At 50.6% G+C, this 18,009-nt stretch overlaps 7 protein-coding genes across 7 annotated transcripts; 3 read left to right on the top strand and 4 right to left on the bottom strand.

The window, feature by feature from the left end:
* Positions 1-642: 642 nt before the first annotated feature.
* M431DRAFT_4941 (hypothetical protein) lies at positions 643-5,370 on the bottom strand (the record flags this gene model as incomplete). Its single annotated transcript, XM_024917203.1, has 2 exons — positions 643-5,274; positions 5,332-5,370. 2 exons carry the CDS (start codon positions 5,368-5,370, stop codon positions 643-645), a joined length of 4,671 nt encoding a protein of 1,556 aa, XP_024775706.1.
* Positions 5,371-6,115: 745 nt separating this feature from the next.
* M431DRAFT_82427 (hypothetical protein) lies at positions 6,116-8,047 on the top strand (the record flags this gene model as incomplete). The annotated part of the gene is made up of 1 exon (XM_024923168.1): positions 6,116-8,047. The coding sequence occupies one exon, from the start codon at positions 6,116-6,118 to the stop codon at positions 8,045-8,047; it is 1,932 nt and encodes a 643-aa protein (XP_024775707.1).
* A 202-nt stretch (positions 8,048-8,249) lies between these two features.
* M431DRAFT_83714 (hypothetical protein) lies at positions 8,250-8,459 on the bottom strand (the record flags this gene model as incomplete). The annotated part of the gene is made up of 1 exon (XM_024923343.1): positions 8,250-8,459. A coding segment is annotated over one exon (210 nt), but the record flags the coding sequence as incomplete, so codon positions are not given.
* A 474-nt stretch (positions 8,460-8,933) lies between these two features.
* On the bottom strand, positions 8,934-9,719 carry M431DRAFT_415838 (hypothetical protein). The gene has a single exon (XM_024914975.1). The coding sequence runs from the start codon at positions 9,634-9,636 to the stop codon at positions 8,983-8,985; it is 654 nt and encodes a 217-aa protein (XP_024775709.1). The 5' UTR covers positions 9,637-9,719; the 3' UTR covers positions 8,934-8,982.
* Positions 9,720-10,494: 775 nt separating this feature from the next.
* On the top strand, positions 10,495-14,087 carry M431DRAFT_82529 (hypothetical protein; the record flags this gene model as incomplete). Its single annotated transcript, XM_024923177.1, has 5 exons — positions 10,495-11,001; positions 11,061-12,090; positions 12,143-12,263; positions 12,438-12,542; positions 12,593-14,087. The coding sequence occupies 5 exons, from the start codon at positions 10,495-10,497 to the stop codon at positions 14,085-14,087; spliced, it is 3,258 nt and encodes a 1,085-aa protein (XP_024775710.1).
* A 113-nt stretch (positions 14,088-14,200) lies between these two features.
* On the bottom strand, positions 14,201-14,979 carry M431DRAFT_141892 (hypothetical protein). Its single transcript, XM_024912629.1, has 4 exons — positions 14,888-14,979; positions 14,691-14,807; positions 14,255-14,618; positions 14,201-14,218 (listed from the first exon to the last, which is right to left on the bottom strand). The coding sequence occupies exons 1-3, from the start codon at positions 14,898-14,900 to the stop codon at positions 14,572-14,574; spliced, it is 177 nt and encodes a 58-aa protein (XP_024775711.1). The 5' UTR covers positions 14,901-14,979; the 3' UTR covers positions 14,201-14,218; positions 14,255-14,571.
* Positions 14,980-16,412: 1,433 nt separating this feature from the next.
* Positions 16,413-17,925, top strand: M431DRAFT_83494 (hypothetical protein; the record flags this gene model as incomplete). The annotated part of the gene is made up of 2 exons (XM_024923313.1): positions 16,413-16,803; positions 16,874-17,925. The coding sequence occupies 2 exons, from the start codon at positions 16,413-16,415 to the stop codon at positions 17,923-17,925; spliced, it is 1,443 nt and encodes a 480-aa protein (XP_024775712.1).
* Positions 17,926-18,009: the final 84 nt, after the last annotated feature.

Genomic DNA, 18,009 nt, shown 5'->3' on the forward strand with positions numbered 1-18,009 from the left:
GTTGGGTCGCCTCAGTAAGCACGGTATACTGCCTAAATTGAAGACTTTAACACATCAGAACCAGCCATTATCGCATCATACTGTATTGTTATACGGTGTAGATATTAAGCACATTGCTGAGTAGGCAAAAATACATATGTAACTGTTGGATCTATGTTATATTTCATAGGTAGGATTTAAGTAGCCAAAAGTGCCTGTTCACGATATAATATTCTCACTCGATTACTTCTATCCAGCATCTAAACACATCACACAACTCAACACAAATCTCACTCTATGCTTCACTCTCACACACAGGGCAAATCATATATGTACCCCAAGTCTCATACCCCCTGCTATACTATATATCAAAACCTATCTACAACCCATAATCATCATCGCCAACCCGTATACTTATGCATATGCTGAAAAGAAAATCCACATTAGTGGTTTGCTTACCTCCCCCCTTCTATCACTCTTTGGATCGGAAATGAAACAACAACCTCGGCCAAACCATTTCCAACGCCAACATCAAAACGAACGCCTAAAAGTATGGTTTTCCAACGTGTCTCGTTGCAAAGGTATCACCAAAAAATGGAAACCCCCCTTCAGCTACGCGCCCTCCCTTCTCCTCATACAAAGGAAAATAAAACAAACAAATAATCACATTAACAGATACAATGCACGCGCAGCTTTTTCGGCCGCCGCGACGTGCCAGGGTCGCACATCTGCTTCCCTGTCAACCACTCCACGGGCCCGGGCCAGGGTGCCCAATCCTCTAAAGTATCCCAACATTTCTCTGAAAAGGGGTTCGTGCACTCGTGGCATGGCTTCGGTGTACACCAGATTCACTTCCATCACGATAGGAGCATCTTCCACCTTGATTCCTGTCCGCTTGATGAGATAGCCACTGATTAAAGCGGGGTGTACTTCTAGGATGCTCGTGGAGTTGCTGAGCCGGTGGCCGGCAATAGCTCCCCAGGTCTGATCAGTAACATCAGTCAAAATGGCATCCAGATCCGCATCGGCAGCGCCAGCATTAGAAGCACCGCCATCACCAGAGGGGGTAGCGACTGCCATGCCTTCGCGAGCGGGAGTCGCGGGAGTTGGCGGTTCTGGAGAAAATGCGCTTGGCAGCGGTGTAGATGCTGGTGTGTGAAGAGCAGCGGAAGGCGGCGCGAGCTTCACTACCGGCGGTAAAAGTTGAAGCGATGGATTCGTATCGACCGTGAGCAAAGCGACCGTTACCTTGGCGTTGATCTCGGTGCGGGCCAAGTCAACCCAAAAGTCCATCTCGTGCTGCGGCATTGGCCCACACTTGGTGATGATGACTCTCCAAAGCACTTTCCACGCAGATATTAATTCAAGAGTAGTCTCCCATATCTCATTGGCAATCTCGTTCATATTGCGAGACGGCTGCTTTCCCTTCCTCCCCATGCAATAAGAAGCCGTTGCTTGCTGGTTTCCCCTATCGTCCGTCCAAGCCGCTGTAATCCATCGCTCGTCGACGCTCTGGGCGTATGCTACATGAATGCAAGAGTTCTCGCGAATAAGCGATGCTGACGGATTAGTAGTCAACTTAAAATCAATGATCCGTGGTAGAAGCTGCTCGAGTCTAATGGCTGGAGCAGGCATTGGTCCCCCAAAGAGAGTACAGCGATCGTAGGTCTCGATGCAGAGCCTGACTAGGTCTGAAGTCGGAGTGACTACCAAGGCCGAGGGAGAGGACAAAAGATCTGCCGATACTAGCTGCAAAACTAGTTCATTCTGCGGAGGCTCCTTTCGGGTTGCCAAAATCTTTTGGTACGTTTCAAAGAATCGCTGAAACGCTGTGCAAGATTCAATGATGGTCCCAGGATTATCCGGCGAGTAGACGAAATAAATAACAAAGTTGGTCTCAGTAGTTGCGAGGTTGGTGAATATCCCACGCAGCACTTCCATACTTTCAATCATGGCCGATCCATGTCCCGTCACCGTGGCGTCGGGAGAAGTGGTGATCCGATCAATCTCATATGGCAAAAGTCCTGCTTCCATGTCTGCACCAAGAGGCATGACTTCAAATGTGCCCAACTTTAAAAACTCATAAACACTTTTGATACGGTCCAGAAAGGTCTGGACGTTGTCTCCCATTCCAGGCCATCCAGGATAGACGCAGATAGCATTAATGTTTTTGCTGCCAGAGGAAGGAGAGAGGCCCAGGCTCTCCCAGAATGAAACCGCCGACGGCAAAACAGACAGCTTGGTGTCTGCCCTTTGGACTTCCAAATGTGGGCTAGGAATTTGATATAGGTTGCTTGGCCGCATAGCTTCGGGGTTTCCTTCTCGGCCAGGTATTTGCCGTGGCTGAAACTGGCTCAGAAGCGGTATGTCTTGAATATCCAACAAGCCTTTCAAGCGCATAGGCATGGTGTCTCCAAAAAACTGCGCAATAATATCTTCCAGTGTGTGAAAGGCGTCCCGACTGTGAGTTAATAGTTCTTGACGCTTTTGGCTGGCCGACAAAGTGGGTGCTTCGAAATCCGAGGCTCTAAAGATATCCAGCCCACCAGTTGCTGCTTGCTCGGTCACAATCTGCGCAATCTGGATCAAATCGTCATCATTCAAGGCCATATCCAATAACAATGGTTCTGGATCTGAGAACAACGCAGAGAGGGGCACTCCTGTCATGTCAGACTTGGATAGCCGCGGTAGCTCCATGGCCAGCTGATGATCGGGCTCTTCGATATCGCAATCTCTGAGCGAGGTGATTTGAGACAAGATGTCATCATCTGCGTTTAATATCCTAATACTGGCCTTGTGCGGCGAACCAGGCTCGTCTGACGTGTAGCTGGAGTCGTCTTGGTCCGATTCAGCGCTACTATCTTCTCCTGAGATCGATCCGTCCAATTTCATCGGGCTAGTCGTCGACATTTGCGGCTCCAGTGCGGAATATTGCTTAGCCATAGTGCTTCGGGTAATGGGCCGATCCCTTTGCCTCTTGCTGAGCTTGCCATGCCGTTTTAGATAGTCGGTTTCGGGCACGGCCCGAAGATCAATGCTTGGCCTTTCCATCTTTTCCACTTTTGAAAGAGCACTCAAGTCAAAGAGCCCTCCTTGCTCATATTTCTTGTTAATCATAGGCAACGCTGGGTCGAAGTCGAGGCTCTCAAAGATCTTGGCCTTTCTCAACGTGGGCTGAGAGGACGTGGTGGAATCATATTTTGGCATTTTGAGAGATGCCTTCACACGCTTAAACACCGCATGGGGGTCAAACGGGCTAGACTCGCGCTTTGCGGGCGTTACCCGTATCTCCCCCCGGCTGCGACGGGCTGGGTCTTCATTCTGGCTTCTGGCATGCTTCAGCTCGGGTTTGGCAAACACTACCCTCTCTGACTGAGGAGGAGGAAGCGGAGGAGGAAGGAGAGGAGTAGAAGTTGGTGGCGGTAGAGAAGGAATAGGGGCTGGAGCGGGAGCGGGAGTCGCAGCCTGGGCCGGAGTTGGGGCTGAAGGTGTGGCAGGAGGATGAAGAGGCAACGATGTAGGCGTTGGTGCCAGAGGGAGCGGCGTGGTCTCGACAGGAATTACAGTCTCTTCAACGGCTTCGGGTGGAGGAGGGAGTGCCATTTCTGAGCTAGATATATCAGCCATGGGAAGATCGGCATCCATGTCGTCTGGCTTCTCGTCAAAGAAGTTAAAATCGGCCTCAGTAATGTCATTGTCGTCAAACATATCACCTCCTATTTCCCCCCCAAAGACGGTCTCACCGTCACCAAGAACATTGCTATCGCTCCGGTGTCTCTTGGAATCTGAAAACTCAGGAGACTGGTCGACGCTGTCTCCCCCGGTTGGCTCGTTTTGAACAGCGGCATCCGCTTCCGCGATGACTGGAACGGATAATGGATTACCTGGACTGGAAAGAGTGCCATCAATGGACGGAGTCACACCATTCGGCTGATGAACTCCATCTGGTGGCGTCGGGTACATAATACCAGCCGTGGCCGTATTGGGACGCTGTAAGGCCACGGGTGATAGACCGCTGGGTTTGGGTGTTGTCTTTGACTCTGTGTTTTGTGGTTGGGGATCCTTGGGGAGATTGGCCGCACGCTCCAAGGCTCGTTTGGCTTTCTCTTCTCTTTCTGTAATAGAGGCATGCCATCCCTTGGCATTACCAAGTGGATCATGGCTTTCTTCGTGGCCACTCAGTACGGTGTCTACTACGCGGCTGGTAGATGATGCGTCGACGTTCTTCTTGCGGAAACATAGACGCCTTGGCCATGGCAGCGTGAATGAAGAGCTTGCACTGGAGGATCGTTGGTCGCCCCTGGTATCTGGGTTCTTCGGTTTGGGGACCAAGAGATTCACCCAAAGACAGCCCCCTAACGTCGAGGCAGCTATGCCTCGGAAATTCAAGAACCGTAAGCAAGCCTGTTTCCACAACGACTCTTGTCCGTCAAGTCCACCACGGAAATTAAAAAACTGTGTCATGGGTGTCTGAGCTAAACTCGTCAAGCCGCCGTCGCCAGGAACAAAATTCTGAGTAGCAGTCATGATGCCAAAAGGAGCAGCAAGAACAGAATAGCCAGAGGGGGCCAGACTCGAGGGAACAGTATCATCTAGTGATAATATCCCTCTACACTTCGTCAGAGCCAGGCTTATCATCAATGCTCCCGTTGTCGTCAAATACGCCCTAAAAGTGCCCAGTATCTGTGGTCTTCCGATGGCAACTCCATGCGGTTGTGCATCGTATGCCGTCGGAGAGAGTATAACAGTCCTGTAGTTGAGAGGAACTGCCCCAACTCGGCGACAGAATGTGGTAGATATCGTCAACAGGACAGACGCAATGAATTTTTCGTAGAGTGCTCTCTGTGCTGTTGATGTGGTCTTGGACTTTTCAGCCTTTGGGTCCGGGTCTTGCGTGATGGGTGCGGTGGTCTGCAAAGGCGATGACAGAGTTGGACGGTGAGCCTGTTCCAGAGCAGAAGCAGTCGACAGGAGGCTCGTTGGAGTGCCGCTGGATTGAAGGCCTTGAGATCGAGGCTTTTGTATTATCGGAGGCTCTATAACACCGTGTTCTCTCAAAGCTAAGCCATGCCCGGTCACATCGGGCGGCAGCTCAAGGCTGTCGCCCAAATCATCCGAATTTTCATCTTTGGGGAGAAATTGAAAGTGCCACAGAGCCTTTTTGGTCGCATCGTATAAAACAATGTGTCCCTTTTCCCTTAGTGAGTTTTCAATCTCAAGAGCGACCGAGGCGAAGTTTTGCGACAGATTGGATGACGGTTCGTACAAACGATAAGCGATCGACGAGACATTATTCTAGGACCCGGGGTCAGCCGAAGAGGGGAGAACCATCAAGCGAGGGGCCATGCTCACAATTAACAATGTATTAGTTTCATATTCCCCAGTATCCATATCGACTGCTTGTAAGATAAACGGCTCGTGGCAGCCGGTGACAGCGCAGTTTGCCGTCGTCGACACGAAGCCACGGCGTCCTTGGCTGTCTCGCGCAAACGGTCGGACCGACGGCCGGGACAGAAGAGCTGTGCTGCAACTGGTCGAGCTCAAGAAGCCCTGATTAGGAGGATAAGCGATTCTGATGCTCTGTGCTGCCCGAGCTCCATCTCAACGAGGGTCTTCGCCGATCGATGAGGCTGTCGAGGAGCGTCGCCCCGATAGGCGCGCGAGCTCGAGGAACCCGGTTGGTTCTAGAGTCACGAGGCGTCCGAAGCACGGGGATTAAGGGGAAGGCAGAGTCTTCAGGAGCACATCAGCCACATGCCTAATATTGCCAGCATGTGCAGCCTCAGGCCATGGGGCAGTCGAGCAAAAGAGGAGATGATGATCAAGCAACGTTGAAAATGCACCGCATCGCGGAACTGACAGGGCTCAGACGTCTCCAGGGAGTCCGAAGCGTGCTGGATCCAGCGCGTGGCGGCGATTGGCTGGCCAGCGCTCGGTCAGGCGAATCCATACAAAGCATAGTGCTTGTGTGGGGGCGGCTCACCGGTCACCGACGTGGGGCTGGAATTTTTCTTCACCTTGATTTTTCTGGTAGCCCGCAAAATTGTCTGGCATTGGATCTTTGTCTCTGCCTTTGCGACTGCAGATATTTTCAACCGAAATCCCAACGAGGGACACCTGATACTCTGCATCCGCCATGAAGCTCTCCAATCCGGGGACAGTCCCCGTCTATACAATTTCGGGCGCATCTACTGCGCGTCCTCTTCCAGATTGGCTGGCTCGCCGTCGGAAGCGCAGTCTGAAGAACGATGTTGAGTACCAGAATCGCGTCGAGCTTCTGCAGGACTTTGAGTTTGAAGAAGCCAGTCAGTGTGTCCGAATCAGTGAGGATGGCGAATGGGTCATGAGCACGGGTACATACAAACCCCAGCTGCATGTACATAACCTCCCGCAACTCTCTCTTTCATTCACAAGACACACAACCTCGCTCAACGAGACTTTTGTCCTGCTTTCTACCGACTACTCAAAATCCCTACACCTCCAGAATGATCGAAAACTCGAATTCCATACCCCCATGGGCTGCCACTATGAGGCGCGCATTCCCAGATACGGTCGAGATCTTGTATACGATCGGCAGTCCACCGAAGCCCTCATTCCCGCTGTCGGAATCGACGCTGACGGCAAGGGAGAGGTTTTCCGCATGAACCTTGAGCTTGGAAGATTCATGAAGTCATATCAGGTCGAAGTCGGAGGAGATGATGAGCTGGGCGGCGGTCTACAAGGAGGCATCAACGTTGGCAGCGTGAACTGCGCTGCCATCGCCGAGGATACCCACAACCTACTTGCATTTGGTACATCAATAGGCACAGTAGAGTTTTGGGATCCCCGATCAAGAGGACGGGTTGCGCTACTTGCCGGCCACGATGGCGGCGTCACAGCACTGGACTTTCACTCATCCGGTCTGTCGCTGGCGACTGGCAGCTCAACTGGCATGATTCAGCTATTCGATCTCCGTCGCCCTACCCCCTTACTCAAGAAGGATCACGGCTATGGCTTTGCTGTGAAGAAATTGATTCACATGACAACGGCCTCACAAGAGAAGAAGGTTCTGTCGGCCGATAAGCGCATCATTAAAATCTGGGACGAGTTGACGGGAGACCCATGGACATCGGTTGAGCCTGTGGTTGACATTAATGACGTGGCTTGGTGCAAGAACACTGGCATGTTGCTGACGGCAAATGAAGGCAAGCAGCAACACGCATTCTTCATCCCACAGCTCGGCGCCGCTCCCAAATGGTGTTCCTTCTTGGACAACATGGTAGAAGAGATGGCGGAAGAAGTCCGCACCGAGACTTACGACAACTACAAATTCTTGACCCTACCAGAGCTGAAGCAGCTCAGTCTAGCACACTTGATTGGGAAAACCAACCTGCTGCGACCATATATGCACGGATACTTTGTGGCTTCCAAGTTGTACGAGCAGGCCAGGCTCATCGCGAACCCTTACGCATTCGAGGACGAGAGACAGAAGCGCGTCAAGGAGAGGGTTGAGAAGGAACGCTCTAGCCGCATTAGAGGCACGAAGAAGGTCAAGGTCAACCAAAGACTTGTCGACAAACTTCTCAAGAGGCAGGAGAACAGAAGCCAGGTTGATACTGATGCCGGTCTTTTGGGAGACACTCGATTCAACCAGCTGTTCGAAGACGAAGACTTTGCAGTGGATGAAGCCAGTGGTGAATTCAAGGCTCTCAACCCTAGCACAGCGGTTCAGCAAGCTCTGGAGGCCAAACATGGAACGACTAAATACCAAGGCAAGGACTCTGATGAAGAGTCTAGCGATGATGAGCCCATCTCTAAGCCTAAAGATGACGTGGTGATGAAGGTATCATCAACGCAAAACGAAGGCCGACAACTGAAGGATTCCGCACTGGGTTCAAGACAGCAGAAGTCTACACGCATCAACAAATCACAGAGCGGCGAGATTCGTGGAGAGAGACAAGTCACATTTGTGCCAGAGTCAAGGAAGAAGGGGCGGCAGCAAGAGGAAGAAGAAGAAGCTCTTCCTCCGCAAAGACGTTCCAACAAGGGCAGGCGAAGTGCCAGCTCAAACACATTTAGAAAGATGTGATACCCATAAACATTTGAAATACCAAAAAGAAAGAAAAGCAAAAGGATATATGTATATACATTCGGACACCCATGAGCGATATCATAATTTCATCCATAAAAAGCACACAAAAGCAAAACTCGCCATTAGTCGTTCCTTATCGATGCCTTGACGCCCTTACTAATACCTAATCGCACTCACACCGACGCACAAGTCGCCATCGTTACTTTCCAGACTTTTGTGAGATGGATTTGCTCTCACTGCGAGCCAAGCCCTTCTCCAAATCTTCAGGTCGAAGTCGAGGGGTTGGGGGCACTTCTTCGAGCTTGGTTCGTCCACGTCGGTTGGAGCGCGTTGAACCTTTGACAGAGCGAGGGAATTCAGATCGCCTGGGAGTAAGAGCGGTTGCAACCTTTTTCGTTGATCTTCTAATGGTCTCCTTGATAGTCCATTCACGCTTCTTGGCAATGAAGAAGAGAGTAGCAGTTGTTACTAGAGGATGTCAGCATACTGGGAAATGGGCTGTATTGACGGACTGCGGATTTTGCTTACTGCCGATCAGGATGACAACCACAACAACGATGATGATGGCAACCAGGGCTCCGGTTGAGAGTGTAATGGAATTGGCAGAGCTGTCGCCCGCGGCACCGGCGTCGGTTCCATCTTGCGCAGTGATGCTGCCGGATTGGCCCTGCCACGAATCGTCCGTAGCCAGAGGGAAATATGCAGAAGTCTGCGACATGGTGGTATGCTTTGATTGGGTTCCGGCGTCTTTACTCGTATGCGTATGTATGTATTTAGTAATGGATATCAATACACGGCCAGGCGGCTCGTTTGAGGAGTCGAAATATCGTACGAGATATCTCCAAATGGGCAGTCAGCAGAATAAGAATAAAACCACAACAATCCAAGGGCTCAACCGTTGGATCGGAAATAACTGCGCCATAGTCCACCCTTTATTGCAACAGCCCGTTCTTTGTTCCCTCGCCTCCTCCCCATTCTGTTCCGCCCGCGACAAGTGCCTGCATACAAATGCCGGCCAAGGCCCATGTATCAGTAAACGCCCTGGGCATCTCATCGGCCCCGTTTTGGCGTGGCCCTGGGCTAGTTTCTCTAGTTTCTTTGTGACGCCTGTGCCTGGATATGACCGAAATTCGGTGGTGCGCCCTCATGATTGGCCTCGTCTCACCCAACAAGCGCCGACGCCAACGGCGCATGCAGGGGCCTCGGCCAATGAGGTGTACAGGATGCAACTTGTCCATCCTGTGCATCACTTCAGCGAGCCAAACAGCTAAAGCATCACTGCGCGCCCGCAGATTCTGTCTGTGACGGTTCCGTGACGACGTGAGACTAAATGATCCTATTTTTGTGACTGGGGAGAGCTGGTGCATCGCGCTTAAGGCGATTTGAGAAGGCCTAAAGTGCATCACTGTGATATTGGTGATGGACGATGGGATTTCCGATTTGGGAGGGGCAGGTCCACGCAGCCTTGGAGCCGGCCATTCGCATTGCAGATTGGGTAATGTAGGAGCTTGAGACGGTGAAGCTTTATTTAATGCAGAAGTGAAGGATTGGATGGAAGAAGCGTGGTTTCTAACTGCCATGAGCATACGCGAGGCGGACACTTTGATGTCATTACTCGCAGTGTCTCAAGAGTGTGAGACAAGGCGCTCAAGGCATTTTGAGGGTATCCGCGACGGCTGATGTGTTTCAATCATTGTATTGTGATGGTAAGAGACAATTGCCACGTAAATACTCGTGGGTTCTATTTATGTGCCTATTTCATGATCCGTTGAATCGAGGGAATGACTGGTAGCCGTTGCAAGTTGGCGAACACTTGAATAGGTAGCTTCAGATAGCTACAATCACTACTTTTTTCCAGTATCCGCTACTATCCCTGCGCCTCTCTGGCGTCTGGTACTATCTTTACAATTTTCTAGTATCTGCTATTTCTAGTATCACAGTCAAGTTTGAGATACTGGGTGCTGGATAGCCAAGTTTGGTGTGTGCTTTTGCTTCATTGCCTACCAAGCAGCTGGATACTTGACCTCAAAACCCGCAGATGAATTTTCTTATCTTGATAGAGAAATAATGAGACACAAGAAATAGAATTGCATTACATGCGCATTTCCTTTTGAAGCTGTTATCATGCCCTTGCTGAATGTCGATTTCTTCTGGGGCGGGCGTTGAGACTGAGTCTCTCCAGGAGTAGCTTTGGAAGGAGCATCAGACCTCCTTCCACAACTACCGTCTAGATGAGCTTGCTTGCTGCAGATTGACCGCCTTAATTCTGCAAATCCCACAATCAAACTGCCAAATTTATTCGCAACCTCTCCTCAAATTTATCCTCGTAGATTGCAGTGAAAACTTCGACATCTGCATACCCATTGCGTCTACCCAATAACGACAGAAGCGGGCAGTCACATTCTACAATCTCGCATCACGCATACGCAGAGATGGCTCCTCAAATGGGCATCGCTTTCACGCCTCCTGATCCTGGTGCTGGATCTGGTGGCTCAGCTGCCGTCGAGAAGTTGCCTGACTTTGGATGGGCAATCAACGAAACAGGCATCGGCAATGCATTCCCAATGATTCCAGAACTGTCCTCTCCCAAGAAGGGAGATGGCCGTCGTACACTTGGCAGCAAGAAAGAAATCTCCGAGGCAGTGTTGTCAGAGGGTTTTACCTTTCCACCCAGAGATCTACCTCGCCCTGGCCAATTCACCAATATTCAACGGCACAATCTGTTTACAAAGCCCCCGAGCCCTCCGCATCCAGAGCCAAGCCTGAATCTACCTGGTTCGCCACCAAAGGACAAAACCATGGATACGACCGCCAGAGCTTCACCCTTGGACTTGCCAGAGATATGTCTCTCAGGAAACCCAAGAGACGCAGACGCTGCTCATAAGCATGGAGGTGAAGCAGAGATCTCTCAGCGAGACGAAAATGTAAGATGGTTTGGGCTCAGCAATTCTGTTTTTGAATAAGTCACTCCTTTGAATAACGGGGTCAAATATCTAACAAAGTGCAGAAGCCGATATTTTTCATGTCTCCTGGTAGTACCAAGTCCAAAGTCATGCCTGACTCTCGGAGCCACGAGACGGACAAGACCCCCAGGCTAATGTCTCCACCAAAGCTTGCATCTTCGCCAACACAAAGCCATAATAATAACAATCTGTTCAAGGCCATTAGTCACAAAATGGTCACTCGTGAACAAGATGGCCCATCCAGTGCGCCAAGAATGAAGGTTTTCAATGATACAAAGAGCCAAAATGTACAACGCCAGCGCACCCCAAGCATCTGTGGCGATCTGGAACTTCCTACATACCGCAGTCCGTTGGAATCTCGGCCAAAAGATCCCAAAAAATATAAAGAGAGCCAAGTTGTTTTTCTCTCGCGCGATGCACATGAACGGCCATCCCATCGGCGGTCCGGCTCAACCACGAGCAGCAACATCTCCAAGAAACGGTCGCGCGATCACAAATCAGAGCACAAGTCAAAAGTGAGTCGCGATCAAAGGGCAATTCAATGTATTGGCGATTTTTGGAATCAGTGTATCGAACTTGCAGATGAAGAAACCGAGGTAACTAGGTCAGAGCTCAGAAGGCTCAAAAAGATTCTTCAAGGTGAACAGGAGAAGCTTGGAGATATAGACAAATTACTGAAAGCGAAGGACGCGGAGTTGTCCGCCCTTGAAGCGCGTTACAGCACGTTGTTTGAGAACAACAACGAAGTGACCAAAGAGAAAGAGAGGTTGGGTTCTGAACTCACGTGCCTGAAGGAGCAATTGTCTGAAGAGAAGAAGCAAGGGAAGCTTGCTAATGACAAATGTGACGCCTACCGACGCAAGCTCAATGAAACCATCAGAGAACAAGGGGTTCTCTTTCGGCGTGCGGAAACTTATTATAAAGACACGATGGACCAGCTGCGGAAAGAGAACGAACACAAAACAGCATCTTCGGAGGCCGTCGACGAAGCTTTGAAAAACAGCCTCAAGATCCGCGAGGAGATGAAAAAATGCACGGATGAGTACCGCACACAAATGGAACAAGACGTTAAAAGGAGTAAGACATTGCCTGTGAATGCCGTCGTGATATTTAACTAATCAAGCAACAGAGGACCAGGTTATATCAGAGCTTAAAGAAAAGTTACATCTCCAAGAAGCTTTATGGGCACAGGAGAAAACGTTTGCCGACAAACTGAGTGTTCAAACAAAAGAGCAAGACGCAGTACATCAGTGCATTTGGGCTTTGGAGGCCAAGGTGGATTCCTTGATGGCGCATCATACCATCCAAAGCGAACAACGCGAATTGGATGCTAGATCGAGTACGCAAATGATGAGCGCTCTAAAATCGAAGTACTCTACTCTCTGTCTTACTCTGCAAGTTCGTTCCTTCTGACATTTTGACAGGTTGGATTCTCTGCTCGCAGGTGGAAATCAGCTTGCGTCCAAGATGCTTTCGCAAGAGAATCTTGAGCTCAAGCTAGCTATCGCCGAAAAAAATATTGTTAAGAGGTGAGGAATATGTAAATCAAGCGGTCTTTTCATTGCTTACACAACAATAGCTTATTACCGGTGATTTTTTCACTGGAGAGTGAGCAAAGCAACGTCTCAAAAGCAGTGTCACAATTAGGGGGATCAATTAGGCAAGATCTCGACCGCTTCAAAGGGGAGGCAAGCCGGATTGTGAACGCATTGGAACAAGACGAGAAAGGGACCAGCGCAAGATTTCAAGAGCTATCAAGCCATATTCAGAACTTTGATTGCAGTTTGAAGAAGGCAGTGGGCTCTTGTGAAAATATTGGCCAAAGATTTGATGTCCTCGCAGGCAACGAACAAAGCAATCAACGCGAGACAATCAGTATGCTACAAGAGGTCTTGCAGCGCATTTCAGCGCACGAGAATAAATCCAACGAAACGGATCAACAGCTTCAACAAGCGTATGAAGAACTCACCAAAAAGGTGGAAGCAATGATGTCTGAGGCAATGAAAAACGGAGAAGAAACCATAGAGCCGTTGAGCAGCGCCATTACCGATCTTCGAGCCACTTTGGAGCAGGGGCTTGGGCTGGAGAGAGAGAAGACGGCGCAATTGCTTCAAGTCAATGAGAATGTCTTGAATGTTTTAACAACCCATATAAGTGAACAGAAGCATATCGCGACTCAGGATGGCGACAGAATTTCCGAGTTACAAGCGACATTAGAAAACGAGCGGGAGACGGCTGCTCAACTAAGAAACACAATCCAAGCATTTGAGCAGAAGGCTCAAGAAACTGAAATCCTCCGAGATGAATGGCTCAAGGATGTTCAAACAATTGACAAGATGCGATCACAGCTCAAGGCCATCGCGATGCGAATCCCGCAGGTCGAAAATTGCGACAAAAAGCTAGACAGAATCATGGAGATCAGTAGATCCATACAGTCATCAGCCAGCTACCTTGCAACGGAAGAGGAATGGGTTCAGTTAGAGAATGCAGACAGAATGCCGAACCCAGCTGCCTCGGATGTAGTGACATCCTGCGAAGTTAGTACAACACTGCTACCTCTCCTGGCCGAATCCGACGGCGCGGCAGAGATCCAGCCATCAACCAAGGAAGATGTTATGGGCCGCAAAGTCACTGTTTACAGTCCTGATCCAGGTGAGAGATCGCCGTCACCTCCACTAACTGTGATTCAAGAGCAAAAGCGTCGTCGTGAAGTCACTCAACTCAGATCGATTCTCAAAAGCCATGCCATCCCTGCCACAGTCGAACCAGCCAGCGTGGAAGGCCATTCCACTCGATCACAGACTGACCAAAGCAAAGTCAGTCAGACCGCGAACGTCTCTATCAACAAATCACAATCTGCTTCGACGAAGGAGATGGTTGCTGAAATTCGCTCGAGGCTGATTCAGCACAACCATACCTGGACCTTCCCAACTGTTGCTGATTTCGAGAGGGACATTCAACTATCCAGCAAGAAAAGACAAGCACCCCAGGGCAATCCGGTATCTTTAGAATCTTTTGACTCCAACCCCCGAGAGATGAAGAAGCCCAGAACTGAGCACTACATCCAGGAGTAAAATTCAGTGAGGAAGCAGGGTGGATGATTGGTGCGTAGACGCTTACGGGTGTACTGCTACTATGGGTGGAAGGAGCTTGTACTTTAAACCCAGGCACTTTGGCAGCTTATTTTGGCAGCTTATTTTGGCAGCTTATTTTGGCAGCTTATTTTGGCAGCNTTTGGCAGCTTATTTTGGCAGCTTATTTTGGCAGCTTATTTTGGCAGCTTATTTTGGCAGCAACTCACTGTTCCACAGCTAGAATGGGAAATGGATCAAAAGTGGACATATTTGGGAGTGAATTTATATTCCAATCAGACCAGATATCGTGACCTGTCAGCGCATCGAGCGCAATGCCAGCCCATCCCCAAACTCCAGAAATGCTCTTCATATTGATACATGTACATAGGCGGCCGCAGGTTCGAAGAGACCGCTCGCAACCCAATCATTAATTTCCAGTTCCTGAGGTGTATATTTTGAAATTTTACATTGCTCGGAAATATCTCTATTTGGATCGCTTTTTCGTTTCTAGGAACAGGACCTTTTTGCGGACTAAAGAGCGATAGGGAATTAGCATTGGGGCGGGAAAAAGAAGATGTATGTCTGGTGTAGGACAATTCGTACCTATCGGGTCATATTTCAGCATTCCCATCATGGGCGCCGTTCTAGGTCGCTTGAAGGTGTAGAAGAAGCCGGTCATGGCCATGGAGATGAGCCGGACGTTGATCAATCTTGCCTTTGCTGCAAAGATATTAGCGGTTGTTTATTGTTTATTGCACACGAGATTAAAAATCCCACTGCATTATGAGTCGAGAGCTTACCTTTCTTGGCCATTGTGTCGATATCTCCAGCGCTCGAAAGATGTCGTTCGATTGGTCTCTCGCGATAGCATCGTAAATTCCTAGCATGGCGGGACGGTTTCCATCCGGGTAAAAGGTGCCGCCGAATTCCGAAAAATTATGTAAGACAGCTTAAACCCCTGCAGAGCAGCTCGAATTACGTTATGGAGCCCGCCCGCCGATAGCGGCTGACCCGTGCTCTGAATCCTGCCATATTCAGAGCTAGGCTTGCAGCTCGGGGTCCATCCCGTCACCAACGGCGCAAGTATTATCACCGGTGAAGGAGCAAAGAAATTACGATATCAGCCTTGCGCAGGAATTGTCTCTCTTTTGCGGTCTCTACCCGTGTCCATTTAGCGGTGTTTTAGGAGTATGTAAGCCCTGTACCTTGTACACACTGTAGTTTAGAGATAAAGGGTGCGGCAGCCAAAGTAAAGTAGGGGAAAAGCCACGAGGACGTCTCAAGCCATTGAACAAAATCCATCCATCCACAATCCTTTTGGCATCTGGTAGCGCTCCAGCTACACTCGCGCCCTCCATCGGTGCTCTGCTATATTACGTTTCATTTTATTTCATCTCTCTTTTCTTTTCTCCTTGGTTTTCATCAATCTTCTTAATAATTTCGGCATCATGTCGAGGGCGCTGTTGACGAGCAACACGGCGCTGCCTACTGGGAGGGCACTGCTGGGTGTGTCGCGGATAGCTGGTAGGTGTCTGACTTTCTTTTTTTTTTCTTCCTCCCCATCCATTTTACCCTGTTTGCGCCGCTTCAGTTTCCTCTATCCACCTCTCTGGTACGTCATTATCATGCTTCAGCCGGCCATTGGAGCGAGGGATCACGACAATTATACGGGCCAAGGGAACAAAGCAGCTTCAGCTCATGGCTGCATCTCACAGCGAAGCCTCTCTTTTGTCAGCACTCAACATGCAACAAACACCACCGATTAAATTAAGCGCTCCATGCATCATGCTCCCACAAAACCCTCCAATGCCGCAGCTATCCCCAGATCCACCAATCTCGATAGGGCGTGCCAGACGATGCGTGGAGCGACTGATGCGCTGATTTTTCTATTTTCTGCGTGTCATGGATACTGGATGAGGTGTGGTGGTGAATCCCTTCTGGGCAATGGCTTGGGCCTAACAGCAGCCAAAAGAAGCGCGCAGATCCCGTGGATTCCCTTAGCCATCAGCCGAGAGTTTCCATGGCCTGCCGTTTGTGTGTTTGGGGGATCTCGGGGTCCAGACGCTCCACTCGCCTCCAACAGATCCTTCCCCGTGTTTTCCCTTTTTTTTTTTCTGCTTGATCTTGTTTTTATATCTCCAACATTTTGAAAGAGTTTCTTCTTGGTTTCATAGGATTCTTTTTGCCCGCTTACACAAAAACAAAAAAGGTCTAGAAGCCGCCGGTCATCGGCGATCGCTACTCACAACTTGTGCCCCGCCATCTACAACTTCTCAACCCCACCATCGCAGATTCGTCCCTCGATCTTTCTCAACTACCGCGAAAATGGGCCGCCTCAACATCAACAACATCAACCCGCACGTCCGCGCGGCCGAATACGCCGTCCGTGGCGAGCTCGCCGTCAAGTCGGAGGAGCTGCGTGCCCAGCTGAGCAAGGGCACCGCCAGCCTGCCCTTTGACCAGGTCATCTCGGCCAACATTGGCAACCCCCAGCAGCTGGACCAGAAGCCCATCACCTTCTTCCGCCAGGTCCTCAGTCTGCTGGAGAACCCCCAGCTCCTCGAGAAGGAGGATGTCCTGATCAACGGTCTGGGCTACAAGACGGATGTTGTTGAGCGTGCCAAGTGGCTGCTCAAGAACTGCGGCTCTGTTGGTGCCTACAGTGCCAGCAGCGGTGTATATGCCATCAAGGAGAGCATTGCCAAGTTCCTCGAGAGTGAGTACCGTTTCTTTCTTTTCTGATACAGAGCTGAGTCGGCTTACTGATACAACTTGCTGCTTTACAGGAAGAGATGGCTTCCCCGCCAACCCTGCCAACATCTACCTCTCTGCCGGTGCCTCGTCCGGCGTCAACACCCTTCTTCACATCCTCGCCGAGTCCCCCAAGTCCGGCGTGCTCGTCCCTATCCCCCAATACCCTCTTTACACCGCCACCCTCTCCGTCCTCAACGCCACTTGCGTTCCCTACTACCTCGACGAGTCCAAGGCCTGGGGCACTGACCTCGAGGCCATCCGTTCCTCTTATGAAAAGGCCAAGTCCGAGGGTGTCGATGTCCGCTGCATCGTCATCATCAACCCCGGCAACCCCACCGGAGCCTCTCTGTCCGAGGCTGATGTTCGCGCCGTGATCGACTTCGCCAGCAAGGAGAAGCTCGTCATCATGGCCGACGAGGTCTACCAGACCAACGTCTTCATCGGCCAGTTCCACAGCTTCAAGGGCGTTCTGCGCAAGCTGCAGCAGGAGAACCCCGGAAAGTACGACGACGTCGAGCTGGCCTCTCTTCACAGTGTCTCCAAGGGCATGGTGGGCGAATGCGGTCACCGTGGCGGTTACTTTGAGCTTGTCGGATTCGACGCCGAAGTCGAAGCCACCATTTACAAGTTCGTCTCCATCATGCTCTGCGCTCCCGTCATTGGCCAGTGCCTCGTTGAGCTCATGGTCAACCCTCCTCAGCCCGGCGAGCCCTCATTCGAGCTCTACGACAAGGAGTACAACGGCATTGCCAACGGCCTCCGCGAGCGCGCCAACGCCCTCCACAAGGCCTTTGAGCAGATGGAGGGTGTCGAGTGCGGCGAGCCCCAGGGCGCCATGTACCTCTTCCCCACCATCACCCTTCCCCAGAAGGCCATTGACGCTGCCGCCGCCGAGGGCCGCAAGCCTGACGAGTTCTACTGCATGAGACTGCTCGAGGCCACCGGTGTTTGCGTCGTTCCCGGCAGCGGCTTCGGCCAGCGGGAGGGCACTCTGCACTTCCGCACTACCTTCCTTGCCCCTGGAACCGAGTGGGTGAGCCGGATCACCAAGTTCCACCAGGAGTTCATGGACAAGTACAGGTAAATATGCCGTGTACAGGATAATTACTGTTTCAAAAATAGGGTAGAGGTGTTTTTTTAAAAGGGACTGTGAGCGAGATTTGGATAT

This window comes from Trichoderma harzianum, assembly GCF_003025095.1.
Source record: "Trichoderma harzianum CBS 226.95 unplaced genomic scaffold M431scaffold_5, whole genome shotgun sequence".
Classification (NCBI taxonomy): Eukaryota; Fungi; Ascomycota; class Sordariomycetes; order Hypocreales; family Hypocreaceae; genus Trichoderma; species Trichoderma harzianum.

Excerpts from the sequence above, each read along its gene's own strand:
- M431DRAFT_415838 (XM_024914975.1), bottom strand. The coding sequence starts at position 9,636 with ATGCTCATGGCAGTTAGAAACCACGCTTCTTCCATCCAATCCTTCACT.
- M431DRAFT_141892 (XM_024912629.1), bottom strand. Across the intron at positions 14,619-14,690 it reads GCTGAAATATGACCCGATAG|TCCGCAAAAAGGTCCTGTTC; the intron begins GTACGAATTGTC and ends ATCGCTCTTTAG.